At 36.5% G+C, this 17,109-nt stretch overlaps 1 protein-coding gene across 1 annotated transcript; it reads right to left on the bottom strand.

The window, feature by feature from the left end:
• Positions 1–3,977: 3,977 nt before the first annotated feature.
• On the bottom strand, positions 3,978–16,835 carry LOC121467496 (transcription-associated protein 1-like). Its single transcript, XM_041708910.1, has 3 exons — positions 16,675–16,835; positions 4,325–4,415; positions 3,978–4,241 (listed from the first exon to the last, which is right to left on the bottom strand). Exons 1-3 carry the CDS (start codon positions 16,770–16,772, stop codon positions 4,206–4,208), a joined length of 225 nt encoding a protein of 74 aa, XP_041564844.1. The 5' UTR covers positions 16,773–16,835; the 3' UTR covers positions 3,978–4,205.
• Between the last annotated feature and the right edge of the window lie 274 nt (positions 16,836–17,109).

Consider the following 17,109-nt stretch of genomic DNA (forward strand, 5'->3'; position numbering starts at 1 on the left):
TAAACTGATTTGCTAATATTAATTGGGGCTCCTCAAGTGGTTCCAATCGCTTCCAATTGGAAAAAAGGTAAACTTTTCCAAAATTCTGGACGGTAAGCCGTTTAGCCAATTTATTCCGTGTTTTCGCCAAAAAATAGTTTAAGACACTATAAGACACTATTTTTACTATTTTTAACTCACGTTCCAAAATTACAATTTAGCCAAAAATATCTTAAAACGTCGAAAAATGGCACTTCTAAACTGAATATAAAAAATTCCTTCGGTAAATTTTTTCTCTAAACTTCAACGATTCATTTGTTGCTTTCACCAAAGCTCTAGCTATCTTCTAAACAAAGAAACTAAGCAAAAAGTCGATCCACTTAGATTCGATACTAAGTGTCTCCATAAGCACCATACGTTTTCTATTTCTCTTTCATCGACGAAGGCGACGACAATAGAGCCTAACAAATAACGAGTAGAGTGAAAGCAGACAAAAATCCACTCCCTCTTTTTATAATGTATCACAGGCGTTCAGCAGAACAAGCTTGATCACTAATTACTGATAACAATATATTACAACATATTGACAGAAATAGTAGGGAAAACGAAGGCGATATTTAAATTATAATAACAAAAACTACCGCTACTAGGGACGGAATACAGAATGCAGTACCTCTAGTGGAAGGAATAGGGAAGTCTCGGCAATTATGCCTAAGCCGAAATCATCTGGTAGATCAAGCTACCGTAACAACAAATTTACTGCCGGATTATATAAAATTAAGGAAAAGAAACAACAGGAGAAACATTAGAATAATCAAATATATAATATCCACGAAGAGTCAAATTTTTGGGACAGATCCTCGAAGTCCAACCAGGATATCTAAACCAAGTGAGTGCTTACTTCCTTACTCTGTTCTAACACCATTCAATGTTAACAAACCATTAAAGCTGTCAATCGACTCTGGGGCAAATATGTCGTTCATAGACCCCATGAGAGTTCCGCAAAAATGAAAAAAGAAAACTAAATACCCCTATTCCAATTAAAACAGTACTGAAAGCCCATTATATTGAAAAGAAAACAGGGGTCAAACTTTTAACAATCCTGATGAGCAAAGAAAACTTGATATGTTAATATTCCACAGTTGTTGATATTCCAAAACTGCAACCTCAAACAATATTTGGTAACCTAAAATTATATCAGTAACAAAAACAACATTGGCAACATTGACGTAAAAATTCATATTCAGTGTAACGAACTGATTTTGTTGGTTTCCGCTACGAATATTGTGTTCGTCCCACCACATTTATATAAACGGGACCGCTCAATGGACCAGTAAGAACGCACAGAAAGTTCGGGTATATAAAAGGGATCTTTAATTTCCGACTTGACCCTCGGCCTGGGGCTGATAATGACAAGTGAATACCTCTAATACCTTCCTCGCCGATCCCGTGTGAGCACTCTCATTCCCACGTTAATGCTCCTTCTACTGCCGTTGGCTTGACTGCTATCAGGGTATAGGGATGCGTCACCGTTCCCAGACTAGGGTGAACAGGCACTATGCTCTTAAGGCGTACACCTTTTGCAGCCCCAGCCTCCTGTCCCTTGCACTGTCCCGGTCGGTCGCACCGAACGCCTGCTAAGTTCTTACCTGACGGTTCAGGCGTACGCCGAAAGCCGTCAACGGAGTCTCTGTGACAAACGCTACTTTCTAGTCGAACGCTTCCACCCTAGCCTTTTTGCCGTGGACTCTAGCGGTGAACTGCTGTGCTTTCAACGCATACGCCTTTCGAGACATCAGCCGATCTACACGCGTCCTTCCGGGCTAGTCGCACCAGGACCTGTACAACTCTCGCAAGACGATCAGTACGCCGGTCTTCGCCTATGCGATCCCTGTAACAAGGCAGCTAGTTCTAGACAACTTCCCTTCCGAACCCACCGTTCCTTTCAGAAGAACTCTTTTTGTGTAAATCTGCCTGATGCCTTAAGAGGTCCTGCACTACCTGTGTCTCAATTCGGAGACTTCAAATACTAATACTGACTCCGCACTGCTCCACTTGGTTCAACACGTTGTTTCACTGATTCACTTGATGACTGATACTTGTGGACTGGTAAAAAACGATTGATCCAGCTTCCTGCGTTCGGCCTGCTTATATAGGCTTCTGTTTACCGCTAGTTATCGGCGTCTCCTTGCCTCCAATTCCAAAGTCCACGGTTTTACCGTTCGACCTTTCGCCCTCTGCGCCCGGCACCACAGTTGAGTCCGAAGTCCGATGCTGTCCCGTTGTTCCCTTTTGGACCCGGCACTCCGACGCTCTCACTCCGGTTGCCGTCTCCCTCGGACTCTTCCTGTCCCTCTCTGTGCATACGGTACCACACTCTCTCGCCACTACCATTCCTGCGGGTGAATTCGCCGCGTATCTGGCAATTGCGAGATTTTTTGACTGCTTGCTTTAAAGTTCCACTGCGCCGATCCTCCTTCCAGGTTTTCAATTTCCCGCCCAAGATGTTTTTCGTTCTTCATCTTCCTCTTCTCCGTCGTCTGGTCACATTATTCCGAACCGATCGATATCAATTACGATGACCTATCGTAGCGTGACCCTTCATATGCCGATAATTCCAGTATTTGCAGCCCATCGATCAGCACTATCGTCCTGTGTCAATCGACCGCATATAAATCGAAGCGACCCCATTCCTAAACATATAGTGACTTTGCATAATAATATGGTAAAAGCAATTTCCTATGGATTTGTTTTTGTCTACTTATTCAGGACTTTTCCAGTTTTCACTCGGAAGTGAATTCGTCAAAATTGGCGATTTTCCTTAACATAATCAAAGTTCCCTTGCTTGCTAGCAAATTTCCTAGGAAAATTACTATTTGGAGGGAAATAAAACAGCCGACTGCCGCTACTGCTCTTAACAAAAGCCTATGATTTGCCTAAGTTTTCCAGGCAAATCTCTGATCAACATTTGGCCCGCTGCTGTTCCTTACCCCTGTATATTGTTGGTGCACAAATTGAATGTCTAAAATCAGTGAAAATATCATTGGTAGGCAAAATAAAACAAGTTCTACTTATTTTAAAGGCAGTGTTGGAAACTGACCAACAAAAGTGTTGAACAACTCGTGTGGAAATCAGCTGTGTTGCCCGAAATAATTCAAAGATTGTTGGTTTGTTTTTAACAATGTTTTTGCAACTTTAAGCAAATAACGAGTTGAGAAGGCAACAACTGTTAGACATTAAACGCAACAACCGAAATTTAAGATGCAATGATCCATTTGGCATTCACGGCCACTCTTGCACCTTTCACAAACCCCTGTCAATGTTTGACGTCTTGTTTGTTGTTCTTGTATCCTCCTTTTAAACTTAACTTATAATTTAAACTTCTAACCATATAAAAACAAACCTAAAAGCGCTTGCTAAAAATAAGTCCCAAGAAAATAATTGTTTTTATTGAACCATGACAACATTTGCTTGGTTTCTATCAAAGTCGATATGAAACTTGAGCAGGGGCGGAGGATTTGCAAAATTCCAGTAGGTTAGAATCGAATCGATTCTGAGGTGCCATCACAAAATAATTTTTAAAAAGTCAAATATGTTACTATTAACCAAGTCTGTTATGCAAAAATGTTCTTAAAACATCAAAGAATAAGGTAAAAATAACGTTTGAACTTTAAGTTATCGCAAAGTATTTTAAAAGAATTAATTTCTGTTCTTGCGGATCTGAATCCGTCAGCCAATTGCTTGGAGAAAAGTTTCCGTTCGATTTTTGCAAAAGTTAATAGAGGAAGTGTAAATCTTTCAGAACTGAAAATTGGAACAGGTCTGGGAAATTCGAATCCGTGTGAATCTTTCGGAAGTGAAAACTGGAAAAGAACTGATAGTCCTTATCACTTTTTATTAGATTTTATGACGTTGTATTTAAAAAAATTTTGTCTCTATAAATAACGAAATAAACCATGCAATGAAATTGGCCAAAGCTCGGGCCCGTTAGCAGAGTGTGCACTGTATAAAACTTGATGTATATTCTTCAAATTATGCTGTGATGCTAAATTTTGTTCAATTTTTTGTTTAAGGTACTTAAGTAGGCAATATATAAGAAGCAACGTTATCCATATTTTCCCCTTTTTTGTCATTTAAAACCCAAGGCAGTCTTGGGTTAAAGTGGTTTCCGTTTTTACGTTTCAAACATTATGATGCTCCCCACAAGGAAGGCTCCAATGGAATTGCTAATTAATCAATTTAAATTTGTAACATTTTCGAAGCTAGAAAATAAAAATGTTTTATTTAGATATTTAGAGACAATACGGTATTATATTTATAGCATAAGCATTAATATAAGGATTACCTGAAATATTCGAACAATGTACGCCAAAAACGACAGTGTTTTAATTTGTGCGCCCATGAAATCCACAAAAATGTCTTTTTGTGGCAAGTTTCTGAAAAGAAAGATTTATAAAAAGAATTAGTGTTGATATTTTTTTATTCTTTTTTATGATGGTAAAAAATATAGAAAGTGTTGGACAAAATTTGAAGTTTCCACGCTGGTAAGGGCGCTACCGAATGTTGGTGACGTTTGACCCTGAATGTATACAAAACATTTGTTTTTTTTTTAATTTTTCACTTTCATCATTGTAAATCAATTTTTTAAAAAGCTTTGCTGATTTTAACAACACAATATTCTCTGAAGCAAATGCAGTCTCCTCCAAATAACTTTTCCAAATGACCTTGAAATGAACTTTTGTAAACTCGTATTTTCGGTTGACTCATCAGCCTTCGCTTTCAGAAAAAGTGATCAGAAAAACACGAAAGGAAAGCTTACCCTTAGTCTTCAAACAGACTAATTTGCCCAAAGGCAACGTTGGTCCCGAAAGGGTTAACAAGTTAAGACTACCGAATAATTGTTTAGATGGAGACTAATAGTTTTGTTGGTGGAGAACGCCTCCGCCAAATAATCGATCAATCTTTCTTATCCCTGATTATTATTTTTACCACTTTGTAAATTGTTTATTATATGACATTTGAATTTGTGAGTTGATACTGTAGTGGTCTTGGTTTAACCTAAAAGTATTCCCTTTTGTTTTTTTTGGTCCTAGTTAGTGGAAATATGTTATGGATCCATGTTGTTCTTTAAGACTAACTGGCCTTGCATAATATTTCCTATGGCTCCTGCGTTTTGACTAAGACTCACTGGAGAAGTTATAGCTTATTTAAGTAATAAAGCCGTAGTCACTTGGTAGTTGAGACCAGCTTATCCACTTTTGTCATTGGGAGTAATTTATGTTGAGTATTGGACTTGTGGAGCAAAGAGCTACAGCCAGTCCCTTAAATTTCTTAAATTGGCAAACTAGAACCGTAAAGAATCAATTCAAATATTTTTGAGCCTGGTTTGCACTTTGACGTTCATGAGATTGATGTTCCTTTCATTAATTATTTAGCCTCTGTAAACTCTCAGCCAGAAACTGTAGTTGTCACAATGGCAGAATCTATTCAGCAGTCGATAGCCGAAACTCTTACAGTAGCTATGGTGGAACAAACACGTATTTTTGCATATAGCATGGCCAATCAAACAGTTCAAGCTGATGGGCTTCGAATAAATTTCGATTCGAGTACAAATGCAGGCAGAATCCCACCTGTTAGCTGAAATAGAGCAACAAACCCTGCAGCAAATTCTTAATTTGTCTGGAAACGGGCAGACTCCTGAAAATGGACTTGGTTACAATCTAAGTACAGCAGCTTTAGATATTCGTCCGAATCGTGTTAGTCAGATAATGGCTAACTGGAAGCTCAGTGAGTGGTTTTGGCGCTACCTTTAAAGTTTTCCAGAGGTAAAATGAAAAGATTTGGTGCCAGCACTGAGCGGTCAGTTCAAGGACGATAGAACTGATAGGAATATCCGAACTGAAATGGAGCTCAGAAAACAGCGAATAAATGAATTATTTGATGACTTTTATGGGGACAGAGCCGATAAGCGAGTCGAAGCTTTTATCTGATATTCAGAAAGTGTAGTTCAAGTTTTTCAAAAAACTTCCAAGCTCGCGCACCACAAAAAACTGCAAGGAAACAGATGGTCTGCAAAGAAACCAATACCGATTCGTCGAACACTCAGATCGTATAAATCAACTAGCCGAACTCATTTTTCCAGACTTATTTTCTAATCACCCATCTGTGTCACCAGAAGTACATAAAATCAGTTCAAAATGTCGTCGATTAGCTTTTTAAAAACAATGCAAATCGGAAAGAAAGGTACTCCTAGCCTCAATAATGTGAATAGAGCACGATGTGCGCTCAAATGCCCAAGTAGTCCTATTAGATAAAACAATTAATGTGTTAATGGATACTTGGGTTTCCGTCAGCTGCACAGGAGGTAGTTTTGCTTCTGAACTTCTTTTTGGTTCTCTAAAATACAAGCCAATAACTTCCAAAGGACGGTTAAAGTCAAAATATCATTGGTAGATACTGCGGACGGTAAAAGTCAAAATCTATAGAAACGAAACTAAATCCATTTTTTCTATTTGGTTCCCTCCCTGGCTGGAGACATCTACCTCGGGATAGACTTTTGGACAGTTTTTGATTTGCTACCTATACACTCAAAGCTTGATTATATTATCTATTGAAGACCAAAAAAGACCAATGCCTAATCAACAAAAAAATTTACAGAAAGCGGTCAATTTATTCCCTTCCTTTTCTAAACAAGGTATAGGTAGAACTTCAATAATTTCCTATGTTATTGATATAGCCGATGTTTAGGCTAGCAAACAGCGCCACTATGCCATGTCGGCTGCGGCGAAGAAGCAAATGTATGGATCGGATGATTGCACTGGGAGGGATTCAAGAGTCAACCAGCTCATGGTCGTCTCCTGTCGTTTTAGTAAAAAAAACCTAGGAAAGTAAACGCGGTTACTATGCCATTAATCGATGGTATTCTGAGTAGATTACCAAAAGCTGAATGCATCACAAGTCTTGATCTGAAATACGCCTTTTGGCATATACAACTTAATAAAAGCCCTCGCGATAAAAGTTACGGTTCCTGGTCGTCCTCTTTATGAGTTTGTGGTTATGCCATTTGGATTAACCAATGCCCCCTTGTATCGCGTTTGATGGACAAGATAGTGCCAGCACAATTGCTTAACGAGGTACTTATATATCTTGATGATATATTGATTATATCCGACTCATTTTAACGCCATTTTGAAGTCCGATTAATAGTCACTTCTCAATGCGCAATAACTTACTATCAACGTCGAAAAAACAAGTTTTGCCGTTAAGTAAAAGCCAATCAAAACCAAAGAAAAACAAACTCAATTCATTGCGATTAAGTCCTTCTTTCTTATCACCAAACTCTTAAAATACGTCACAATATTTACATAAACAGAGCACCCTCACACCGGCAAAAATTCTTTTGAACGTGGAGAACGAACATAAAAAACTGAACATAAAACTAATTATTTTACATTTTAATTATAAAATGAAAATAAAAGATAATGCGTCATGTTAGCTGTGAATAAATGATAAGTAAGTGGGAAATTAAAACAACATGAAATCAAAAACATTGAAAATCATTGTTCAGTGTTTTAACACCGCTCACATAACTATGACTAAACTTAAATAAATAAACTAAACTTAATTAAATTCAATTAAACACAGTTAGGGCCTAATTAAACATTATATTATACACAGATCTAATTCTAAATATACCTTTTTATATGAGTAAGTTAAATTTTACTGCGCAAGTTTTATAAAACGAATTAAAATGATTGAATATCTTGTTTATAATTTAGAAAGGAAAGCCTAGAATAGCTGTTTATATTTGGGAGTCATGCATCATGCTGTGAAGAGAGAATGATTTAGCGTCGCCGTTTATTAATGGGATCACCAACTAGTTTAAATTTTAGAATTCGGTGGGTGGGCAACCCCTACGACTGGCATAAGCCAATTTTGCAAACACAGACTGGGTTGACACACGAGAACAGTCGCATCCGCTCCACTTAGAAATCCGTTAGATCAGCACTTACCTACCAAATAAGAATCAACGAAAGAATCAATGAGAATTTAATAATTCATTCTGAATACTGAAGTCAAATCAAATGCACGTCGTGCGATGTTTGTGGCAATATATCCAACTTTATATATATATTCTCCATCATATACATTCTCAACTCCCGAACCTGTGTTAACTCACGCGATCTGGCAATACCAGACTCGTTCCTTATGCTCCCCTTTTGATACTGGCATTCTTGTCGGACATTCCCTTGCCCACAAGTTTGGAGATTTTCACCGCCTGACGAGTAAGCGAATGCGGCGTACGCAAATAAACTTAGAAACCCAAGCGCATATTAACACGTGTTTTTACTCAATCGGGGTCTAAGGCAACAGGAAGCATACAGCTACAAATAATTTGGACTTGCGGAGCTCTAAAGGCGGAAAGTTTATCTGGCCGAGAAAGCGGCTAACAAGTTTCCTTAACATTTGGTTCTTTCTCACAAATTATTCTTGTTTTTGAGTTTGTAGCCATCAGTTTTGCACTTTACTTCTCCCAAAAATTCTTAATTTTCAACTGCTTACGGCAAGTATAACATCTTTGTTAAAACAAATTTTTTTTTGTATGGTTTAGTATTCTGCTTGGAGTCTCACTTTGACGGTATTTTAAAAGTTGTCTTTATATTGCAGGTAGTATATAAGTCAGAACGAGCCGGATCGGACGACTATAGCATATAGCTCCCATAGGAACAATCGAAAAAATAAATAAAATAAATAACTTTACTGTTTTTTAATTTTTTTTTGGTTCTTCGACATATAGTAATGGTTAAATATTTCAGAATTACGATTTAAATTTCATCAAAATCGGACGACTATATCATATAGCTCCCATAGGTATAATACAAAAATACAAAAACAATTATAACTTTGCTGTTTTTTAATTAATTAATTAGAACTAATAGTTCTTGGACATATAGTAATGGTTAGGAACAATCGGAAAAAAAATACAAAAAAATTATAACTTTCTTGTTTTTAAATTTTTCTATTAGTTCTTCGACATATAGTATTGGTTAAATATTTCAGAATTACGGTTTAAATTTCATCAAAATCGGACAACTATATCATATAGCTCGCATAGAAATAATAAAAATATATAAAATAACTATCTAATAATTGAGCTGAAAATCATCATAGCTTCAATGTTTTTAAACATATACGCAAGTAAATCATAATTCTAAAGTTTTCAAGAGTATTTAGTTTTTGCAATAGCTGCAAGGGTATATAAACTTCGGCTTGCCGAAGTTTGCTTCCTTTCTTGTTTTCATTTGTGTTTATTATTTTGTGTTTTTGTTTAGGTTTTTGACCCCAGTGTCAAATTCCCTGATGTATTTATGTTTTTAGTTGACATTATCGCTTTTTTATTCATATTATAAATAAATAATTATTAATGATTACATATGTCACATGTGCTAAGAAAGGTTGCCAGCTAACATGTACAGAAAAATATATATTTATCTTCTGCTGGCTCGGGATGCGCAGTATTTAGTTGCAAAATAAACTGCTAAGTGAGTCACATAAACGTAAAAATTAGTTCTCCCGTTCCATAAAATTCTGTTTCAGAGAAAGTATCTGCCCCAACATTTGTAATAAGTCTTTATTTGGCCAAGGAGCTGTTAGGATGGCGAATAGCGAAGGCTTGTTACACGCAGTGTGGCTGTGAACGAGCGAAAAGGTTCTAGGGATTTGGCAACCGCTTAAGACTAAAAGACCGAAGCGTAAACAAGCAGCCCCGGACAGTCAGCGGGTATTTGCGCCATTGCTCTACCAACGTTGCGCTTGTGTTGGCTCCTCTGTTATAAATACTTACTTATTTACCCCCATCCTTTTCACCAAGAATTATCTCAGCTCGGACTGGGCTAAGGTGTCGCTCGAACCGTTCCGACAGTCATTCTGGTCTCGAACGATCGACTCAAACAAGTGGCGACCGTCTGCTCTACTCTAGCTTTACCCGGGCACGAGGTCTACGGAGAACAGGAGTCAGCCATCACAACAGGCAGGACATCTAAAATAAAAGAAGGCTCCCCACATTCTTAAGCGTCTTGCAACAAACTCAATCACCGAAGACCTGACCTCTAAGGAGAATTACCTAAAGATCCAGGAAGACATCGTTCTTTTACCGTCCCCGGCGTCATCAATAAGTGGGAGAGCACGATGATGGCCGCTCAGTCTGCTAGCAGACCAAGACCACCAGCCGGGGTACATGTTCTAAAGGCTGTAAGGGATGTCACGAAAATATGAAAATGGTAGAATTCCCAGAAAGCAATGGCCTTCACACAATTGTCACTAAAGTTGTGAAGACGGAGAAGAGAAAAAAGAAAACGACGAACTTCTTCATTCTGCTCAACTTCAAGTGCCTGGAAACACTTGCAGCGAAGCAGATAATACAATACCAAAACCCTTTAGTATGTCAACTTCAACAATGGTGGTAAGCACATGCCTAGAACCTGCATTCTTATTCAGTCCCACCATAATGCATATCTTCTTCCACAATTTAGCGACGAGGACCTCACCACGGTCAGACTCGAGCTAAGCACACACGTATACCAACAACATACAGTGCTTATTTTACAAATCCAATTTATTGTGTCACATTAGTTCTATATATCAGTGTTCTAATAGAAGAATAACGAAGTTATAAAAATATATATTCAACGAAAAACTTAAAAATCATCACCATCTCCAAAATGTCTGCTCACATACTTAAGCCACCTGGAAAAATGATTGAAAAAGTTAAAATATTTCCCAATATTCCTTATACTTTAATAAATTTACTTTTATATTGAGTGGGATGACCTTTCTGCTTAAGAACAGCAGAGCAACGCTTGGCATTGAATCCAAAAGACGTGCGCTTTGTTGAAGGGTGATTTTCTTCCAATCTTCTTGCAAAATCCGTCACAAATTGTGTTTATTTGGTTTTTTTTTTTTGGCCAACGACTTGTTTAAGAATTCCCCACAAGTTCTCTATAGGGTTCAAGTCGGGACTTTGCAGTGGCAATTGCAAAACATTAGTTGCCACTTGGTTAAGCCACGACTTGACTATCTTGCTGGGGTTTTTCGGGTCGTTCTCGTGTTGAAATATACAGACAAGTGTAAAATTATCGGCATATTCTCCAGATAAATTGTTGATAAGGATGTCCCTGTACTTTTCGTCGTTCATAATGCCTTCTATCTTCACCAGGGGACCTACGCCCGATGTGGTGAAACAGCCCCAGACAACAATCTTTCAACTAACCCTATATTTCGAGAACTCGTCCATGCAACCTCGACAAAGGAGGGGACGCAAACGCACACCACACGCAATAGGCAAGTTTAAACACTAACGAAAGTAAAATTTTGATCTTTTCTCCAGGAAATTAATGAAATATCTGGACATTACCCTATCCTCGGGGTCAGGTACTGATTGACCAAATCAGTATCTGGTGGCTCGGAGATGACCATTTCACCTTTGACCATTGTTATGTCTTATTGTTATTATGACCTTGACGCGAAGGAATAATCAATGTAAGGAAAACCAATTGATGCTACTACCCTAAATTTCTATTTTAACACAAACACCCAGGAAAAATTAAAAAAGATGGTCAACATACTCTGTGATACCTGTGAGGAAGCCTTGAAAAAAGCCTGCCCTAATATCCCCATGATGGTCGCCCGTCCTAATGCCTCAAATGGGATTGTACATAAAAATTAAACAAGGCTAGACACACTAATGCAGACAAAAGCTGGAGTGATTCCTATACAAAGCTTAGATTGTACAAAAAACAAATAAGACTGACCAAACGGATAGAGTGCAGTAGCATGGAGTCCATTACCGAGGCTGCTCGGCTCAAAAAGATTCTGTCAATATCTCCCACCAATAAAGGATACCCTAACAATGGGCTTATTAATGTAAAATAAAACCAATGTAACTTTCAAATAAAGAGTTGAGAGAAAGAAGTGTGACCTTCTGAGACCGTTTAAGGGTTTCAAAAGTGTGGATAGGTGGGAACTCACCTTAGCCGGGTGTGGCGCAATTGTTGTTCCAATAAGGAGAGTGAAATTAAAAATAGTAGAGGATAAATTAAAAATGACGAGTGGCAAGAACACGATAGAGTTATGCAGAGTAGTAGAATGTTTAGTACTCATTCTTTCGAGAACTTTCGAACGGGTAACACGTATCAATTGCGACTCTCTGCGCATCTTACTGACAAAAACCCAAGTAAATTCATGTCGGACAAATCAGCTCGCGAAGCGATTAAGCATAGAACACAAAGGTGTTGTAAGACCGGATGCAATTCTCCCAATCATCGGTCTATAAGAAAAAATACAAAACCGGAGTCACTGAGTGGTAGGGGAATGCACCGGGCACGAGGCGCTAAGTCAGCTGTCCGCTGATCAAGGCGGTAAAGCAATGCAGCGGGCTATGCAGCGGATGCGAAGTACAAGGTTAGCAATCTGCCCATAGCGCTGCCGTCAATTTTGCTCGTCGCTGCCGACGTCGGGCCTTCTGCCCGGCTTTCATGGAGAACATTTAAGTTAGCATTAACTAGTTCTTAACAGCCTCGAAAGGAATCCAAACAATTACAATAAACGGGAGTAGTTCCAAAAATAAAACTATAGTTATCCAAACTGATTTCTTATTGATGTCAAACAGCGAACGGGAGTGATTCCAATAAATAAAAATTATAAATTCTAATGAAAAATAGTCTTGTCTTTACTTATATATATTGTAATAAAAATATCATAATCAAATAATTAAAGTTATATTAAGTTAGTTGCATTTAAATAATCAAATCTATCATTACTTTAATTTTTATACCCTTGCAGAGGGTATTATAATTTCAGTCAGAAGTTTGCAACGCAGTGAAGGAGACATCTCCGACAATATAAAGTATATATATTCTTGATCAGCATCACTAGGCGAGTCGATCTAGCCATGGCCGTCTGTCCGTCCGTTTCTACGCAAACTAGTCTCTCAGTTTTAAAGCTATCTGCATGAAACTTTCCCAAAAGTTGTCTTTCTATTGCAGGTAGTATATAAGTCAGAACGAGCCGGATCGGACGACTATAGCATATAGTTCCCATAAGAACATAAAAAATGAAAAAAATTATAACTTTGGTGTTTTTTAATTTTTTTGTTAGTTCTTCGAAATATAGTAATGGTTAATGCAGTGTCCGTTGATTGTAAAGATTTCTTCTTCCGTCTTTTTTTTCAACATAAGCTTTTGGGTTCAATGCGTATTGAACAAAACACACCGAGCGTCTAAGACTTTTCGCAATTTGCCGAAGACTTTTCCCTTAAATTTGAAGATTTACAACCATATTCGTTTCTTAAAGGGTGCAATGCTTGTTTTGGGCCATCTAAATATTTTTTTTAGTCTCCAATATTCATTAAGAAGCAAGGAGTTAATAAAAACCACAATAGCTTCTTAGCCCAAACCTAGGTTAAATGTCTTAAAATTTAATAAAATTACTAGTGTACTTATTATTTTGACCAGAGCAAAGACGGCCATCCAGCACAGATTTATGCTTTGTATTGAATATATGGGGTTACCCATATAACTTTACCCATAACTTATAACTTATAATTATACCTATGTAATTATTATTTTAACCAGTTGTGTAGCTCCCATGTTAAAAACGGAAATAAAATAATTTATTAAAAAAAATTTAATTTCTCTACTTTTGTACTTTTTTCAGTTGTTTCGGGCATAATAATAGTTCAATAATTCAGAATTACGCCTTTAATTTTTTAATTTTGAGTAATTGAGCTGAAAATCATCATAGTTTAATGTTTTAAAACATATACGCATATAACTCGAAATTTACATTTTTTCAAGAACATTTAATTTTTGCAATGGCTGCAAGGGTATATAAACTTTGGCTTGCCGAAGTTAGCTTTCTTTATTGTTGTCTTTAATACCTATTTTTATTTCAATTTTACTTACAAGAGGTTCAATAAAAAATTTTTATAGTTAATTTTGCTTTGCATAGATAATAGTAAAGAAAGGAAATGGTTGAATTTTTAAACGCTGAACAACTCCGAAAATTTAAATTGTGTTACAGTGTGTGCACAGAAAATTTTAAAAATTATATTATAGCCAGCTGCTTATCGGTTGCCAGGTATGGATTTTTACAACTGATAGGTGGCCATGTGGCCGTCCATTCAATTTGGCCATCAGGATAATTAATGACCCCATAATTCTTGTTATTCCTGTTGTCCCGCAATGTTTTTTTGTACCAACTCAATACAATCGATGTGTACTGATATTTGGGAAGCCAAATGGGAGCACAATTTTATAGTTAGGACGGACAAGGGAACTAAATAATAGTTAATTTGTATAAGGATCATGTAATTCATTCGATGATCTCTTAATAAACCCAAGAACCAGTCGAACTTTAATTTTGGGTCAACAAGATTTCCTTAATCGAATTTTAAAGAGAATAGCTGATTAATGAAGGCGTCCCCTTATAAAAAGTCAATTCGTTACACTTAAGGCAATTCAGATTTAAGAGCTTAGATTGACACCATCTCTGAGAACTATAAATATCTGTCTGTAAACCGAAACCCGATTGTAAATTATTTTAGGACAAACCAAGCTTAACATCGTCAGCATAAATTCGTACACGAGAATTAGTAAGTGAATGGCAAAGGTCCCAAATGACTATCCTGAGGCTTTATTTAATCTCTGAGTTCTTCTATTCAAATAACTTGAAATCCAAGTAAATAGACTATTTAAAAACCTGAGCTGATCTTATTTAAATAAAAGAAAAGAGTGGTTAACTGAATAAAAAGTATTACTAAAAATCTGTATATATTAAATCAGTCAGCATTTTATTATTAATTCCTTTAACTAAAATCAAAGATTATATAATACATAGATGGGACATCTCATACAAAAAAATATGATGTATTGCGGGTTCCAGTGGTGGAAGCACTTTGTCGTGGAACCCACACTGCGTACCCATCCCAGCTTGTCATGTGGCGTTGTTGATAAGACGAGCGCCTACCAAACCATGTTATACGCGTTCGAAACCTGACCTGACCTTAATTTGTGTTTTAGTTTTGTTGTTTTTAATAACTTTACTAAAATAATGGAGCCAAAGTGCAAAACAAAAACACGAGATAACGCGTGTATTTAACGCTTCTTACAAACTTTACTTTTTTTTTCAACTACACTGAGAAAATCTGAGAACGAAAAAACCACTTTATCGAGAAGAATCGTTCTTGAAATCGAAAAGAAAAGATCTTGAACTCGAGAATAAAAGATCTTGAACCCGAGAAAACCGAGAACCCGAGTCTAAAACTTTAAAAAAATTAAAAAAGATAAAAATTGTGAGAGAAGTCCTCTCTCAAATTGTTTGGGAAGTTACCAAAGTATACTTCCGGCATCGTCGTTTTCCTTAGAAATTTTCGCCCGGGAGTGAGCTTTGATTGATTGAGTGTTGAAAAGTGGAAGCATGGAGACGGAGATCGCAATAGATGCCCGGTTGTTACACCTATTGGTCTCATAAGATTTGTTGGAGGCCCTTGCGATGCACGGTAATTAATTAATATTTTATGAAATGAAAACTAAGTATATAATTATTATTATTTACATATATGTTGAAATAATATTTTTACATATAAGTAGAAATAATATTTTATATATGTTGAGATAATATTTTAATTTAAGTCAGAAATAATATTTTATATAGATAATTCCGACCCTATAAAGTATATATATTCTTGATCAGCATCACTAGCAGAGTCGATCTAGCCATGTCCGTCTGTCTGTCCGTCCGTTTTTCCGTCTGTCCGTCCGTTTCTATCGAACTAGTCTCTCAGTTTTAAAGCTATCTGCATGAAACTTTCCCAAAAGTTGTCATTCTATAGCAGGTAGTATATAAGTCGGAACGAGTCGGATGGGAAAAAAAAAAAAAAAAAAATCAAACCGGACGACTATATCATATAGCTCCCATAGGAACAATCGGAAAACAATGAACAAAAATTATAACTTAGCTGTTTTTAAATTTTTTTCTTAGTTCTTCGACATATAGTATTGGGTAATTATTTTAGAATTACGGTTTAAATTTCAACAAAATCGGACGACTATATCACATAGCTCCCATTGAAATAATAAAAATATATAAAATAACTATCTAATATTTGAGCTGCAAATCATCATAGCTTCAATGTTTTTCAACATATTCGCAATTAAATCATAATTTTAATGTTTTCAAAAGTATGTAATTCTTGCAATAGCTGCAAGGGTATTTGAACTTCGGCTTGCCGAAGTTTGCTGTCTTTCTTGTTTTTATTTGTTTTATAATTTTAGATGACTTAATCTTGGGGTGACATTATTTCAAGTAGATACATTCTATCGCAGATGTAACAGATTCGGCTTACAAAAAAGCAGTCTTTCAATAATCTGGCCTCTGAAGATTAACGCAGCGCTGTTAAGCTCCACTTTTTGGAACGCCAGCGGACCGTGACTTGCTTCAGGACTTCAGTATCAGATATGTATACCGTGGTGGCTGTCACATTAAACTTTTTATTACAAACGATTTCTTCTATCTCTACTTTTAGCGTGGCAAACATATGTCTACTTTACAGGGTCGGAATATACATACATACTTTTCAACAAATACAATATACGATGTACAATTAACGGTTATAAATGCGAGTATATTTCAGTTTACCTTTGTGTTATCGTGGGTTGCAAATTTATGGTTGTCAAAATTAAAGGAATAAATTCTGCAACTTCTTGATGTACAGCGTTTTTATATATTTGGTACATTAGGACGACTATTATTGGGAGCTCTTGTAAAACTTTTAAGGATAATATTCCGCGAGGAAGAAGATTATACTGAAAAGAGAAATAAAGAAATATTATGATTATACACATATATATATATATATATATATATATATAATAAAGATTTAAAGAGGACTCTTTGAATAGACAAAGCCAAAAAAGTTCACGACCCGTTTTTAATTATGTAGCCCATATATCTGGAATTACCTTTTTTTTTTTGCTTAAATATACAAGACATCAACGATTTATAAAAAATCACTGGCTTGAACCATTAACCACGTCTTAAAAAAATGGCTTCAAAATTCAATATTTTGATTTT

This window comes from Drosophila elegans, unplaced genomic scaffold, assembly GCF_018152505.1.
Source record: "Drosophila elegans isolate 14027-0461.03 unplaced genomic scaffold, ASM1815250v1 contig_417, whole genome shotgun sequence".
NCBI classification, from domain to species: Eukaryota; Metazoa; Arthropoda; class Insecta; order Diptera; family Drosophilidae; genus Drosophila; species Drosophila elegans.

Bases quoted from the DNA above. Each gene is read 5' to 3' on its own strand.
- LOC121467496 (XM_041708910.1), bottom strand. From the start codon at position 16,772: ATGTACCAAATATATAAAAACGCTGTACATCAAGAAGTTGCAGAATTT. The intron at 4,416-16,674 runs GTAAACTGAAAT...CTTTCTTTTCAG, and splicing joins CAACCCACGATAACACAAAG to AAACTTGCCACAAAAAGACA. The intron at 4,242-4,324 runs GTAATCCTTATA...TTTATTTTCTAG, and splicing joins ACATTGTTCGAATATTTCAG to CTTCGAAAATGTTACAAATT.